Genomic DNA, 15,386 nt, shown 5'->3' on the forward strand with positions numbered 1-15,386 from the left:
TCTGGTAAGCCATCCTCTCTGTTTCTTGCCTTCCTACTTTCTCCTCAATACAGTCCTCCCTGCTTTTGCAAAGTGCATGGCCGCAGTGCCCTTTCCCTCTCAGCCCACCAGGTCTCTCAGCTCATTCCCTGTGTCTGACCACCCTGAAAACGCTCTCCTCCCTCACTTCTGGATGCCTCCGGATCCTGATGGTTATGCCTGCTTGCTGACCTCTGCCACCCCATCTCTCGGGTCTACTTGTTCTTCTACCTAATTCGTTAGCCACTGGAATTCCCTTGGACTTAGATCCAAGTTGTCTTCTCAGCTAAGCTTTCAACTGTGTCCACAGTTTTGATCCCGGTTACTTGACAGTTTATACAATCAGCCCTAACCGCGTCTCTGAGCTTTCAACTACCCACTTGACACGTCTCTTTGGGTTTGTTAAAAGGATCTCAGGCTAGGATGTGAAAATCTGAATTCTTGATCTGCGCCCTGTAAAGTGGCTTGACTCCATATCCCTAACTCAGTAACTCATTGTGCAAACTCTACCAGGGGTGGGGAACATTTTTGTTGCCACGGGTCATTTGGATATTTGTAACATCATTCACAGACCATATACAATTATCAACTTAAAAATTAGCCTGCTATGGATTTATTGAATTTTGAGTTCTGTCTGGGTTGCCTCTGCAGGGTCAGACTAAATGATTTCACCGGCCTCATTTGGGGCTGGATGTTCTCTGCTCCTACGTGCCTAGAGGTCACTCTTGACACGGATTTGGAAGACAGAGTTAGAGAGAGGGAGAGATACAGAGATCTCCCATCTGCTGGTTCACTCCCCAACTGGCCACAATGGCCAGGACTGGGCCAGGCCAAAGCCAGAACTTAGAACTCCATCTGGCTTTCCCATGCAGGTACAGGGGTCCAAACCCAGGATATCTTCTACTGTTTTGCCAGGCGTGTTAGCAGGGAGCTGGATCGGAAGTGGAGCAGCTGGGATACGAACCAGTGCCTGTATGGGATGCCAGCATCGCAGGGGGTGGGTTACCCCACTATGCCACGATGCCAACCCCTTCCTTTTTCAACTTAAATCCAATCTACCGCAAAATCCAATTGATTATCTCTCTTACATATCTCTCCCATCGCACCTTCTCTCCATCTCCACTACCCACACCATGATCTTTGATGCCATTGGCTCTTTCCTGGGCCACAGGATAACTCCCTGCCCCCCTGCACTCCTCTGTGGCTCCTCCCAATCTTCTGCACACAGAAGTCAGAGGGAGCCTTCAGAACTGTAGACACGGTAAGACTCTCTCCCAGTCAAAGTCCTTTCATGGCTCTGTGTTGTCCATGAAACTCATCCGGATCTGGCCTCTGCCTGCCTCCACCTCACTCTAGGGGATGAAGAGGGAAATAGGAGGAAGCCTCCGGTGCACCACGCCCTTGTCATCTCCATTGCTTGTCTTTTCTTGATAGTCTCACCCTGGCACAGGCCAGCGCACGTGATTGCCCCTTTGCCCAGCAGTTCTTCTCCATATTCCATTTCTTCCCCTTTCCCACTTCCCAATATTATCTATGGAGAATCCAAGTTTTAGCTCCAGCTTGGCTCGCTGGAGGAGCCTCTTGGAAAGCCCACCCTACCCCACCTCTGGCTCTCTGCTCAATGCTTAGAAGCTGAGTCATGAGTCTGCAGGCTCTGTTGCCCCGTTATTGACACCCAGTCTAGCTCCTCCATTTGCCTGGGAGCTCCTTAGGGACACACAGATTGTTTGTTTCAGTATCCCAAGTGCCCTGCTCCCAAGTAGAAGTTTGTGAAATCCATGCCTAAAGGAGTAATTTAAAGAGATAAAGGAAAGGAAGCAGTTAAATGCTCTGAGCCCTGTTAGATGATCTCAGATAGGAAGCTTGGAACTGCCCTCACCTGCATGCACACAGTGTGTATCCTGAATTTGCCTTGAATCAGAATCTGAATAAAGAATAGAATAGACATCACAGAACAGATCCTGTGATGTCTTGTTCTGGACTCCAAGGGAGAAAGCTTCCATTAGATGAGCGATTAGGGACAGAGTGGATCTGCCCAGGGGCAAAATCTGGAGAAAAAAAGCCTCTCACAGGTTGAGGAGGGTGACAATAGTACAAAGACACCGCAGGGCTAATAGTACTGGGCTGATGGGACTGCTCCTTTCCTCACAGCCAGAATCCAAAGAGAACTCAACCCAGAGGAAGAGACCGAACAGAACATACCATTAGTTCAGGTGGAAATATAAGCTCCTGTGTTGGGTCCAAGGGCTGGAATTCTTCCTTGTCATACAGCTTGGTGCAAACCTTAGGAGAAGAAACTCATGGTTTAGTCTTTTCAACAAAAACAAAGTCAAAGGTTGAAGAGCATCGCCATCACTAGCGGTCAAGTTTCTCCGGTCGGAAAGGCCTGGACAGGGATAGATGGATAGGACCTTCAGCTTCACCCTGGCTGGAGATGGCTGGGCATGGGCGAGCAGAACCAAACTGGCCGTTATTAGGCAGCTGCTCTGTGCCTGGCCCTGGACGTGGCAGTGGAGATGAACTGCAAAGATGGGTAGCAGACACCAAGTTGTCAAAGAGTGGTACCAGGACAACTCCCCAGGAAGTCAGGGAGTGAGTGGGCGAGGGGCTTCCTGGAGGAGGTGGGGGAACAGGGGATGGAGCCAGCCCCGACGCAGAGAGAAGGCCATCTGTGGAATGCAGAACCAAGTCCAGCACACCCTCCTGACTCCAAGGGAAGAAGCTGGCAGGAGACAGGGTGAGAAGCAGGTTGGCTGGGACAATGCAAAGTCTTCAAAGCAGGCTTCAGACTTGAGGTCATATTTTGGGGCCAATGGGAGTCACTTGGCATTTCTAAGAAGATGAATTAGACAGTGTTCTGTGGTTCCCAGCCCAGGCCTGCAGACTGCTGCACCTGTCCCCCGGGGCAGGTGAGGAGAAGCTCAGAGCTGTTCTTGGACCACACCACAGCGAGGTCTGGCTGATCCAGGAAGACTGAATTGCAGAAAAGCTTCCTCGGCGATGCTGAGAGCTCTGCCATGAGTTGGGTCAGATGGGTGGTGTTGGCAGGTAGGCGCCCAGGAGGGGAATCTTGCAATAATCTCAGCCTGAAGGAAGAAGTCTGGGGCAGGGGAGGGGAGTGCAGAGGAGAAGGCTCAGCTGCTCCAGAACCTGTCTCTGTGAGAACCGTGAGGGTTCAGCTCTTGGGGGGAAAACATAAAAGATGATGATGATGTCAGCATAACCATGGACGTCACGAGAGGGTGCTATGGAGAGGAAGGAGGGAGTTGTGCTGGGGTTTGTGAGGGAAGGGCCAGAGAAAAGAAGAGCTATGGCTTTGAAGATCATTTATGGCGCCGTCACCTGGACTCTCAGGAGTGAATGAGACGAAGGGCTTAGCTGGAAAGGAGCTGGGGGGTGAGTGCAGAAGCAGCAGGGTGTAGCTGTGCTACCGGCAGCGGTCCCAGCTCAAAGGGAGAAATGGCTTTTCAGCAGATCTACTCCAACTGGTGGCTGCTCCAGTGCCAGGAGGGTTCACCCATGAGAAGTGCTAACAGGAAGTAGGGGTGATCAGTTGATGCTTGGGGGGTAGGTGAAGTAGGGAAAGTAACAGCAGAAGAATGCGTGATGTGTAGACCAAGCCCTTTGTTAGGTTTTGTGGAATGATCCGTTTTATGTCAGAGGCCTGCCCTCCTGGAGTTCACTCTTATTTGTATTTCTTTTGATGTCAGAGCATCAGGTGCAGCTCAAGGAGCCCATTTCTGGGATTGCCCTGAGGCTCAAGGTAACTGGGTTCCTGCTCTGGCCCCCTTCTCACCATGCCACTCCCCAAGGGACAAAGAAACCCTCAGGGACAAGGGACTTTCCACTCAGCCTACAGCTCATCTTCCAGACAGAAGCTGTGGGTCCCCACGACCTTGGAATTCCCTGTCCAAGAGTCCCCAAACCGCTTCCAGGGCCCACGCCGGCCCCTGCTCCAGTCCATCCTCCCAGAGAGACCCAATGCCCAGACCCGAGCTGTGGCTAAGGGCAGCTGTTGGAGGAATAGATGAGGTTTGGACATAGGAGCTGGGTGTCCAATCTGTGATGTAGGACAGGACTGGGGTGGGAATAGAAAACAATCTTTGGGCCTGTAAATGTTCGGGCCAAGCCTGGCCTTCTCTGTCTCTCTAGACCGTGATGCTTGGTGGCCCCTAGGGAAGCAGCTCACAGCGATCCTTACAGTATCCCCTATCCAGTCCCAGTCTTTCCCAAGAATTCAGCAAATGTGGCTTTTAGAGGGAATAGCGTTTCCACCCATGGAAACTGCTTTTTGTTGAAACACGTTTTTGCATGTGATTAAAAGACTTACACATGTTTATGTAAAAATACTTTGTAGAATTGCTGAAAAATAATACAGAAGAAAGTAAAATTCCTTCATAATACAACTGTGCACAGATATGTACTAACTTCTGCCCTCGTCTCACTCTGTATGTATGAGCTTATTCTGTGTATAGTGACAATGTTCCCCTACAAATTTGGTGTTAGAGTGCTCAAATATTAAATACTCCTTTTTAACTTCAAAGAAATAATTTTTATTTTCAAAATTTTAAACATGACACACAAAGGATTTTCTAACATAGCATAAGTCCTTATGTATGGCTATGCTTTGATGTATTTAAATAATCCACCATTGTTGAAAATTTAATTATTTCTAATTTTTTGTTACTATAAATAACATTGTAATAAATACTTCTGTATATCATCAAATCTTTGACCGCCCTTTAATTATTTCTCTCAGATAGATTCCTGGCAGTGGACTTGCTGAATCAAATAATGTATATGTAGAAAATTTTAATTTTCCAGATACTATCTAATTTCTATTGTCTTTATGAGCCATCTGCTGCAAAGATGGGCAGTAAGGTTAATACTGAACATCAATTATTAGAAAAATTGGCATTTAATGAACAGGTTCACTCTTGCCAAAGCTGGAGTCACCAAGCTGGTCTCATCTTTGGATAATGACCACTTCCAGCAGGTACAGTACCAAGGGGATCCCTTTCCTACCAGGTAGACATGGGTGTGTAGCATACGAGGATCAGTGGGAGGAAATGGATAGAAGGACTGAGAGAAAAACAACTGTTTTTAGAACTTTCCCAAGCCCCACTACCAGCACCAAACCCTGTTAGTCAGGCTTCTCACACTACATCGGTGGGATAAGAAAAGCCGCAGGAAAAAGAGGAGAGGGACACACCGAGAAAAACTCTTACATTAGCTTTGCTCTCAGCCTTGCTTTCTTCTTGATCCAAGCAACATTTCTTTCCCCCATTCATTTGGCAGCAAGAGGAACTCTATAGAAGAAAACAAGAATGGCAACATTAGAGAATCCAGAGTGATGATGGTAATGGTGGTGATGGCGGTGGTGGTGATGGTGATGGTAATGGTGATGGTGGTGGTGGTGATGGTGATGATGGTAATAGTGGTGATGGTGACGGTGACAATGGAGATGATGGTGGTGGTGGTAGTGGCTTGCTATGGTTTGAATGTTTGTTCCCTCCAAAACTGACATTGAAACTTAATTGCCATTGTGATGGCACTGTAAGATAGCACCTTTAAGAGGTGTTTTGGTTATAAGGGCTCCAGCCTCATGAATTGAATGATGCCATTATGAAAGCAGTGAGTTTGTTTTGCTGGGAGTAGGTTCTTTATAAAGACCTAGTTCAGTCCCCTTTTGTCTCTCGCACACTCTGTTTCCCTTCTGCCAGTGTGACTCCTCCTGCCTTGTTATGACACAGCAACAAGGCCCCCACCAGGTGCAGACCTTGATCACGAATGTCCTAACCTCCAGAACTGTGAGCCAATACATTTCTATTCATTTTAAGTTGACTAGTCGGTGATATTCTGTTACAGCAGCACAAAGCAGACTAAGACATGGTGAATAGTTACAAGCTATAGTATAGGTTCTGCTGAACACTCAGTATATGCTCAGTGAGGAATAATTTACACATTGTAATCATAATCCCATTTAAAGATAAGAAGACAGAATCTTAGAAAAGTTACACAGTTTATCAAATTACATATGTTTTTAATTTTGTACTTACCACATTGTAACAGACATATAAAATTGCACCCATAATGGGGAGGCTATGTGATATTTTGTAATATGTACACATTGTGTCATTTCCAATCAGGATAAATATACTTTAAGTATTTATCATTTCTTTATAGATAAAACATTCAAAAATCTTATCTTCTAGCTTTTTTATAAGAAATATATAGTAGATTTAACATTATCCATCTTTATCCTACTGTGCAATAGAGCCCTAGAATTTATAACTCCTAGCTAACTATAACCTAGTACCTGTCAATCAATCTTTCCCAATCCCTCCCTCTCCAGCCTCTGGTAACCATATTTTTTTTAAAAGACTTATTTTATTTATTTGAAAGACAGAGTTACAGAGAGAGGTAGAGACAGAAAGAGAGGTCTTCTGTCCACTGGTTCACTCCCTAAATGGCCACAACAGCTGGGGCTGAGGTGATCTGAGGCCAGGAGCCATGAGCCTCTACTCGGTCTCCCATATGGGTACAGAAGTTCAAGGACTTGGGCTGTCCTCCGCTGCTTTCCCAGGTGCATTCGTAGGGAGCTGGATTGGAAGTGGAGCAGCTGTGACTCGAACTGGCACCCAGGACAGGAACCTAACAACCTGAGGCACCACTGCTGCCTGCATGAGCAGGAATCTGGAGTCAGGAGGCCAAGCTAGGACTCCAGCAGGCACTCTGATGTGGGATGTGAATGTCTTAACCACTGGGATAACACCCATCATGCACGCCTTTTGATAACCGAGTTCCGCCTTGTGAAACACAGCTTCGCAGTCCCTCTAATGATTAATAGCTGCAGTTGTTTGATTGCCTGCCACAGTTCAGGCATTGTTCTCATCCTGTTCATTCTGCTAAATATTAATGCATTTGGTTTCCAAAACAACCTCTGCAAAGAGTGGAGTGGGGAGCAGGTGTTCCCCAGGAGGACTGAAAGGCCCGGGGCTCCTGGAGCCTCCTAAGCCACTCCAGACCCAGGGGATGGGCCCCACTGGAGAGTCCTCCCAATGCTCAATCTTTGACCCCTCCACCTATTTCAGCCTGGGAATCTGGTCCAGGCTTATTCTCTGCTTATCTTCCCACCTGATCTAAGCAATTAAATTGATTCAACCAGTCTTTAAATCCATGAGGAAATGGGATGTGAAAAATAGCTGATGACGGAGAATGCCTAGGTTCTGTAGCCCATAATTTCAAATAATGAATGAACAAGCAAATAGATTTTATTGCAATTTGTCTTACTTCTCCAGCTCCGGTGGATAGCAATATTTAGAGCTGTGAGGTACAATAACGAATGTTTTATATGGATTATTCATGTCTGCTTTGTTTGTATAGCTCTCTCCTCTCCATTCTACCTTTCTTTTAGACATATTTTCTTACATGGTCTCTTTTGTCACCATCTTAACTTTGTCACTTGGAATCCAAATATCTCTGGATACACAATTTCTCCACTATATAGGGTATATTTTTGCAAGAAGAAGCTTGTACTTTTAAAAAATTGATGATTCCACATAGTCTTCATTAGCTAGTTTCTATAGAGGGTTTTTTTTTTTTTTTTTTTTTTTTTAGGAGAGGGGAGTGACACAATAAAATTTTTTTAGTCATTGTCCCTAGTTGCTGCCAAAGAACTCCTAAAACCTTTGGAATTTTCCAACTGGTAGGAGTGCTTTTTAATTCATCATGAACCCTATAGAATCACACCTGAGTTGACGCTAGCTATGAGGTGACTAGGAGGGGACCTGCAGACAGCCTCAGTTTGGGACAAGACGGGGGATACAGGGTGGAAACTTCCAGCCTCATCCATTTACCTCTGGGGAGAGAGGGAGGGCTGGGATCCAGCCTGTGAACTTTTGAGCAGGGAGGGCTGAGGGCCTCTGGTTGGTGTGTTGGGGGAGATGGGGTGGGGTGTGCCCCTCTACTCCCTGGAGACAGCTCCCGGGCTCGGGCCCCATGCGAACCTTGTCCGTGTACCTCTCCACCTGGATCCTTCATCACAAAGCAGCAAACAGGAGTGGAGCTTTCCCTTGAGTGCTGTGAGCCATTCGAGCCAATTATCACACTCAAGGAGAGGGTTGTGGGAGCTTTGCGTTTGGAGCTGGTCGGTAGGGAACGCCAGAGGCGCAGCCTCGTGATGGCCATCTGCGGAGGGCCTCCGCTGGGCCCGAACGCTTGCCCTACCGGACTTGATGCTAACGCCAGAGAAACAGCGTGGGAATGGAATTCAGTGGTAGGACAGCCAGCTGGCGTCCACAGAGCTGGAGAAGTGCTTGGGCTAGGACAAAACCCATACGTCCGTCAGAGTGCTCTGAGTGACAGCCAGAGTGGGCAGGACAGAGGGGCAACCGGAGGCTCTGTGGATGGGCAGGTGGCGTGGGGGCTGCCGGCTCCACACGGCGTGAAGGATGAGCATGGCCGCTCCTGTCACCCCCATTAGCCACGCGTGTTCATGGAAGACGGAATCTCCGTCAGCGAGGACATCGGCCTCTAATTCACGAAAATGCTTCGCTTAGGCGGTGACGCCGTCCCAAGTGCGGCTGAAGCGACCGCCGGAGCAGAAGACCCGCCTCTCTCCTTCCCTCTCGCAAAGCAGGCCGGGAGGAAGAGGCCCTGACCCGTTTTCGCTTCTATAGAAGACGCTATTTTATACTCACTCGAGGAGCTCCCTGTCTGTACTTCTGAGAAAAACATCCAGTTACCCCCACCGAGATGGGCAAAGTGAGAAGCCATTTTCTCTCACACCTAATACTATGCTTTCCCTGACGGCCAACCTCACACAGGCGGAGGGCAGGGCAGGGGCAGGCGGAGGAGGGCACGACCCTGGGGCTACCCATTGTTTCATACTCACAGGACTAAAACTTCTCCCGCTCTCCACAATGGGTCTGTATCCAGTACAGCGGCATAGATTACCTAGGGGGAAGGAAACACACAACGTTTCAACCCGAACCCATTTCTCTCTGCCCCTGATTTGGCTCCCTCATTCACAGCTAGGTCTCCCATCACCTCTCTCCCCTAAAAATCAGCTCTTAAAAATCCCCCTAGGTTTTCCGTATTGAACCAGCATTATTGGAAGACATATATTCCTGAGGTGCATTCTGGGAAAGGGTGCAGAATAGGGAGCCCCTGAAGAGCAGGGCCATGGAAAGAGGAAGTTGTGTTTCGGAAGTGTACACATCTCGTGGGCAGGAGCACGACTGTTTTGTGTGACAGTGTCTTTTCATGGATGTTTGTGTAGTGAAGAACCTTAGAAGAAAAATAGTGTATCTTCATGCCTAGGAGAGCAGATGTGCCTACTGTCCACTACAAGAAAGATGACGTCACATCCTGGGAGGCTTACTGCCCATTAGGAAAGACTTGAGTTCCCTAAGTTCAAGGTTCCTCTCCTGCAGTGAGATCCACTGCACAGGAAGGCATCAGCTCGCTCTCTTCACATTGCCTGGTGGGATGTGGGCCTCGAGGTATTGCTTCAGATGCTACTATTCTAGCTATGCTATCACTATGAATAACAAAGTCCTTTGTCTCCGACCAGAGTCTCGTGTCTCCTATCAGCATCCATCAAACTGTGGCCAGTGTCTCCTATCAGCATCCATCAAACTGTGGCCAGCTAACACTTTAGCTTGTGAGTAGGCTAAAATCTCAGGTCTTTTACAGTGTTGATGGCCGCCAGATGGTATTAAAACATCTCAAGATATTGGAAAAATGGATCCTGACACAGAGGTAGTACTTTTTACAAAGATTAGAGAAGCATGTTTGAGGCCATAGTTCCCAGCCAGGACTGGACCAGGGATGAAACCTGAGGCCAAGAACACAATCCAGGTCTCCCATGTAGGTAGCAGTGTGGGGAGCAACTCGGACTAAACTAAGTTACTGGAATTAGGACTTATTATATGCATCTGCTCTCCCACAATATGGCGCTGAAAGGGAGTAAACAACTTCTACACAGCTGCCTCTCGCCAACTTGACTGATAAACTGCAGGAGCTGATCTTGCTCCTGATTGGAGGAGAGCAGCGTGCTCGGCGTGTGGGTAGCAGAATTGGGATTGGTGGAAGAGGACTATAAAGGAGGAGAGAGACACCATGCACCAGGAACATCCGGATAACATCTGAGCAGCCCCCGAGAGAGCTGGCCGGCGGTGTGCCGCTCCCCCGCGAAAGTGGGGAAAGTGGCAGGGGGAGCCGCCCCTCCACAGAGGTGGAGGGGACGGCAGCCAACCCAGGAAGAACCAGCAGCAAACCCGGGAAGGGCCGAGCAGACAAAAGAACAGCGCAGGGTCATGTGTCGTTCCTCCTCGAAGAGGGGGAGTGACATAGCAGGAACTCAGTTACTTGAGCCATCACTGCTACCTCTCAGGGTCTGCATTAACAGGAAGCTGGAGTCAGGAACTGGAGCTGGCCTTTGATTGCAGGCAATCTGATGTGGAGTCTTCATCAGTATCTTAATCACTAGGTTAAATGCCCACTCCTAAAATATTTACATGAGTGCACATTTGGGACACTTTTAGGACCCATACAGGAAAAAAGAGTGGAAGCTTAAGGAGACACAGACATAAATTAGCCTAAGAGGGTCTTGTGCATCACTCTACGGGCCACAACGCTTGCCGAAGGTCATGGTCCAGATTCACCCCTCGTTTCCCAACTTCACTACATTTTTCATAGGATCCTCTGATTCTCAACCTTCTTGGCTTTTGGTATCTGCCCCTAGCCCCTTAGTTTTTGGCCAGATTCAGAGAATTTCACTTTCTCTTTATTGAGCTCAGCTTCCTTAGCGTTTCCTGGTTCTGTCTGAACACCTCGTTTCAGCATCTCCCATAGCTGTATTGGGGCCCTTCATACCCACGATACTGCCATACCAGTGGAACCAACATTGAACTTCCAGGGGTTTAGGATAACCCAGGCCACCAGGTGCAATAAAAGGTATGGATGGAACTTCTCCAAAGCAAACTGCAAAACTGGAACAGAGCGGGGGGAAAGACCTTCATCTGGGGAAAGACCTTCAGTGACTCAGGTTTGAGAACGTCTACCTCTTGTAAAAGAAGAGCGGCTGGAAAATTCTTGCGTGTCTCTAAAGTAAGAGGACTCAATGAAGGGTGTGGCTGTCAAGCTAATCATAAAGCCTGTGATATGACAATGACGTGACAGAGGTACAGGGAGAGCGTCATGGAAAGAGAAGAATGTTGGATGCTGTTTGGGAGCCACAGGATATGAAAAGCCGATTTCAAAACACATAGAGCAGTGATTGGCCAGGAAGTGTTGAAAGGGAACATAACATACAAGGCATAGGAAGCTTGTTGAACTGAAATGTGGAGACTATGACTGTGAATATGGAAGAAATAAGAGAGGGGGCTGGATCACATTTGCTCTCTCAGTAGCGATGACGAAAGAAGAACAATGATGACAGTCAGAGGGCCAAACTAAAGATGAAGAGAAAACGTGTGGCACACAGTGGGGCCAAGCTGGCCAAATACCAGACTAGGATAGAACTTGTGGGAAATGCTACCAGCACCAAAGCACACTTTCCAGGACACAGAGCAAACACGCTGCCCAGGAAAGGTGGACGTTTTAACAGATGTCAGAGAAAGGCAGAACAGCTTCATTTTTTTTACTTCTGTATTTCTCACCAAAGGGATGTTTGATGAACCAAAAGCATGAAATATGTCTGATTTAAAAAGACTTGAAGCCCAGTATCCACAGAGATTTTTTTTTTCTGAAAGGCAGAGAGAGAGAGAGAGAGAGAAACAGAGAGAGCGAGCTCCCACTCTTGGTTCAGTCCCAATTGCCAGGCTGAAGCTGGGAGCAGGAATGCAATACAGATCTCCCGCGCGGGTTGCAGGGAACTGTTCACTTGAGCAATCACCTGCTGCCTCCCAAATTCCAGATTTGCAGGAAACTGGAATTGGGGGTGGAGCTTGGAATTGAACACAGACATTCTGCCCTGGGATACGGGCAGCCTAATCGCTAGGCAAAACACCCGCTCCACAAGAAAATTTTAAGAGAACATTTAGCCTCTTTAAATTTATTCAAGGGGTCAGATCAATCAAGATGAATTACATCCCAGGATCTTGAAATAATTTGCAAATGAGGTTGTGAAACATGATTAGTAATCTTTGTGAGACATGATAAACAAGGGCAGTGTTTGAACACTGGAGACAAGCAATCATAGATCCTGGTTTCCAAAAAGACCGATATTAGGTGAGGCTGGCTTCCTTCCCAGGCAGTTTCCTGGATCCATTTTGGAATAGAGGATTGCTGGAAGGGCCTAGGAGCATGGGAAAGGGTGGATACTCAAGAAAACTAACCCCACTTCCTTTGGGGATAAGAATTCTAGGCTGAGAATCTGCTCAGTGCCATAAAAGCAGTGCACGGGGAATTCACAGTGCATGGGACCCACCTGTGTGCCTCTGAGGAGAGGATGGATGAAGGTCAATGCGTGGCACTTGATGAAACAGAGCAATGTGAACAGCATTGATTAATTTCTCAGAGTTCTCTGCTTGACTTATTCTGTTCAGTGTTTGTCAATGACTTACATAAAGACAGTAGGCAATGTTTTTAGATTTGCAAACAACATGAAAACTGAAAAAGTATCTTGACAGGATGGAATGCATGAGGGTACTTCAAAACATGAAGGAAAATGGAATTAAAATACAGGTTTATATTGGCACAAGAACACTTTGAAATCTATGCATACAAGCAGCCTTTCAAAAGCTCATGGAAAATGAACATTATGAAAAAGTATGTATGGATTTTACAATATTTGCACCAAAGAAACTTATAATTTAATACCATTCTCCATGAAACTTTTGAAGTACCCTCATAAATATGAAATTTAATAAGAATAAAAATGTTCCTAAAGGTACAAAAAAAGGGAAATGCCATTCTAGAATTCTGAAGGCATTTCAACTGAATGCAAGTTTATAAGTTATAAGTGATTTTCTCCTTAATTCCAAAGGGTCTGTGATTTCATAAGCATTAAGAATACTTTGGCAGCAGCTGTAACAGCAACAGTCACAAAAAACAAGAAAACACAACCCAAAAGGTCACTGCTTTTCTGGCCAGCTGTAAGTACATATTTAAAAGATGTTAAAGCCCAAATATTACCAAATACCATTCCAATAGCATTGTGATTCATCAGTGACACCCATGCAAAGACTGTTTTAGTAAGTGTATGCTATGCAAATACAGAGCACACTGAAGTTGCCAGAAACAATTGATATGGCCCCAAGAATGGAATAGTCACATGGAAAATTCACTTTACTTTCTGGCTGGTTGCCTGTTTCCTCGATTGCTAAATTGGTATGGAAAACATTTGCCAATAGTACTCACGAGGTGTGGATCATAATGATCAATCAGTACATCTTTGTCAAGCCCTGTGGCCTAATTCCTTGGATGAAAATGCTCTAGCATCCTGATCCCCATTTTTAAAAGATTTTATTTATTTACTTGAGAGGTGGAGTTATAGACAAAGAGAGGGAGAGACAGAGAGAAAGGTCTTCCATCCGCTGGTTCACTTCCCAAATGGCTGCAATGGTTGGAGTTGGACTGATCTGAAGCCAGGAGCCAGGAGCTTCTTCTGGGTCTCTCACTCTCAAGCACCTGGGCCATCTTCTACTGCTTTCCCAGACCACTAGCAGAGAGCTGGATTGGAAGAGGGGCAACCGGACACGAACCATAACCCACATGGGATGCTGGTGCTGCAGGCAGAGACTTAGCCTACTATGCCACAGTGCCAGCCCCATCCTGATCCTACAAATTTAAGAGGCTGGTGACTTACCACCCAAGGTTTCCATTAACTGTTCTGTAGAGGGCTCCGGGTGGTTCCTCAGGAGAGTATAGATGCTCATCACCATTCCTGGGGTGCAGAACCCACACTGGGTACCGTGGCCTTTAGCAATCCTTTCCTAAAAGTGAAGGACACAGGTGGGAGTGGGGGATGTGCACAACTTGAAAGCTTAGTGCTAGGAAGCTCTCAGAGATGAAGCACAGGTACAGCTCAAAGTAGGTACAGGGCTTAGAGGAAGAACCACAAGTGCCATGACTGTTCACATCTCAGACGCCCAGGGAGGCTTTCTCGGGAAAAAGATTCCATTGAGGTGGTTGGGAAAGAGCATTCTCAATGTCAACCCAGGGCATGCTTCAAGGGTGCAGTTTAGGCTTAGTCAAGATCACAGAAATCGAGATTATCTGCTTTTGTGTTTTCTCCTCATTCTTCCACCACTTGGGTATACCTCATACCCATGTGTGCTCACACACACACACACACACGTACATGCACACACACACATGAATTCCAATCGGAGGGCCATATTGTCAAGGTTTCTCTCTATAAGGACAACTTGAGCATTTCCATGTCTTACTTTTTGTTCCAATCCTGGCAGGTCCCCAACGTTCCATTCCTGTTTGGATATTTTCACTAACGAGTTTTCAGTACGTGAGATACAACTTATTCTATAAAACCTCATCCTGAGACTAAAGCAACTGACTGTGTGCTTCTGATTTGAAGGAGTTTCCTGGAGCTGGAGAACACACAGGCCCATGGTGTCCCTCCCTCTGGCCTCTGATGCCATGCCCCGTGAACAACCTTTGTGGGATACCAATGCCTTGTGGCACAGGAAGGCTTGTTTTGAACAACATATGATCCTTGTCCTCAAAGAATTTATAATGCAGTTGGGGTGCACCTTCAACATATATATGGTCTTGATCAAAGCAACAAATGACAAATTCCAATATTCAGGCTATAAAAATATTTTCTCCGGCTAGAATTAACAGCATGATTTACCTGGACCAAACGTGGAATGTGCTTTCTTATTTTTCTCATTTCTTTAAAGGGTACAGGAAGAACATGCGGTGCCCTTCCCATGTCTCTGTGGTAGGATCCAAGGTATTCATGGAGGGAGTCTGATAGCCTTGGATCCATGAGACAATGCGACAGTCTAAAGTGACTCAGGCTGGGAGCCTTCTCCAAGCTTTTTTGGAAGCATTATAAGCTTCAAATAGTAATAAAGAAAGCCAAGAGGGAAAAAAGGATACTAAGAGTAATATTTTTTTCTTATAAAGGGGACAAAGACCTTCATCTGCCATCTTCGCCTTAAAAAAAAAAAGATTGATTTATTTGAAAAGCAGAGTTACAGAGAGAGGGGGAGAGAGAGAGAGAGAGAAAGAAAGAGAGAGAGAGAGAGGTGTCTTCCATCCACTGGTTCACTCCCCAAATGGCTGCCATGGCCAGGGATGGGCCAGGCCGAAGCCAGGAGCTTCATCTGACTCTCCTACATGGGCAGGGACCAAGCACTTGGGCCATCTTCTGTTGCGTGCCCAGGAGCATTAGC

The 15,386-nt window shown here is 46.7% G+C and overlaps 1 protein-coding gene across 3 annotated transcripts in view; it reads right to left on the minus strand.

Annotated features, from left to right (window-relative positions):
* AOX3 (aldehyde oxidase 3) overlaps positions 1–15,386 on the minus strand; it is a 129,424-nt gene that overhangs the window by 109,652 nt on the left and 4,386 nt on the right. For all 3 annotated transcript variants that reach the window (XM_089328024.1, XM_089328022.1, NM_001308460.2), the window contains 4 exon segments: positions 13,835–13,961; positions 8,915–8,976; positions 5,247–5,327; positions 2,221–2,301 (listed from right to left, as the gene is read on the minus strand). In XM_089328024.1, the coding sequence (XP_089184150.1) occupies positions 2,221–2,301; positions 5,247–5,327; positions 8,915–8,976; positions 13,835–13,961 (351 nt within the window).

This window comes from Oryctolagus cuniculus, chromosome 3, assembly GCF_051225735.1.
Source record: "Oryctolagus cuniculus isolate XC-2025 breed Fujian yellow rabbit chromosome 3, ASM5122573v1, whole genome shotgun sequence".
NCBI lineage: Eukaryota > Metazoa > Chordata > Mammalia > Lagomorpha > Leporidae > Oryctolagus > Oryctolagus cuniculus.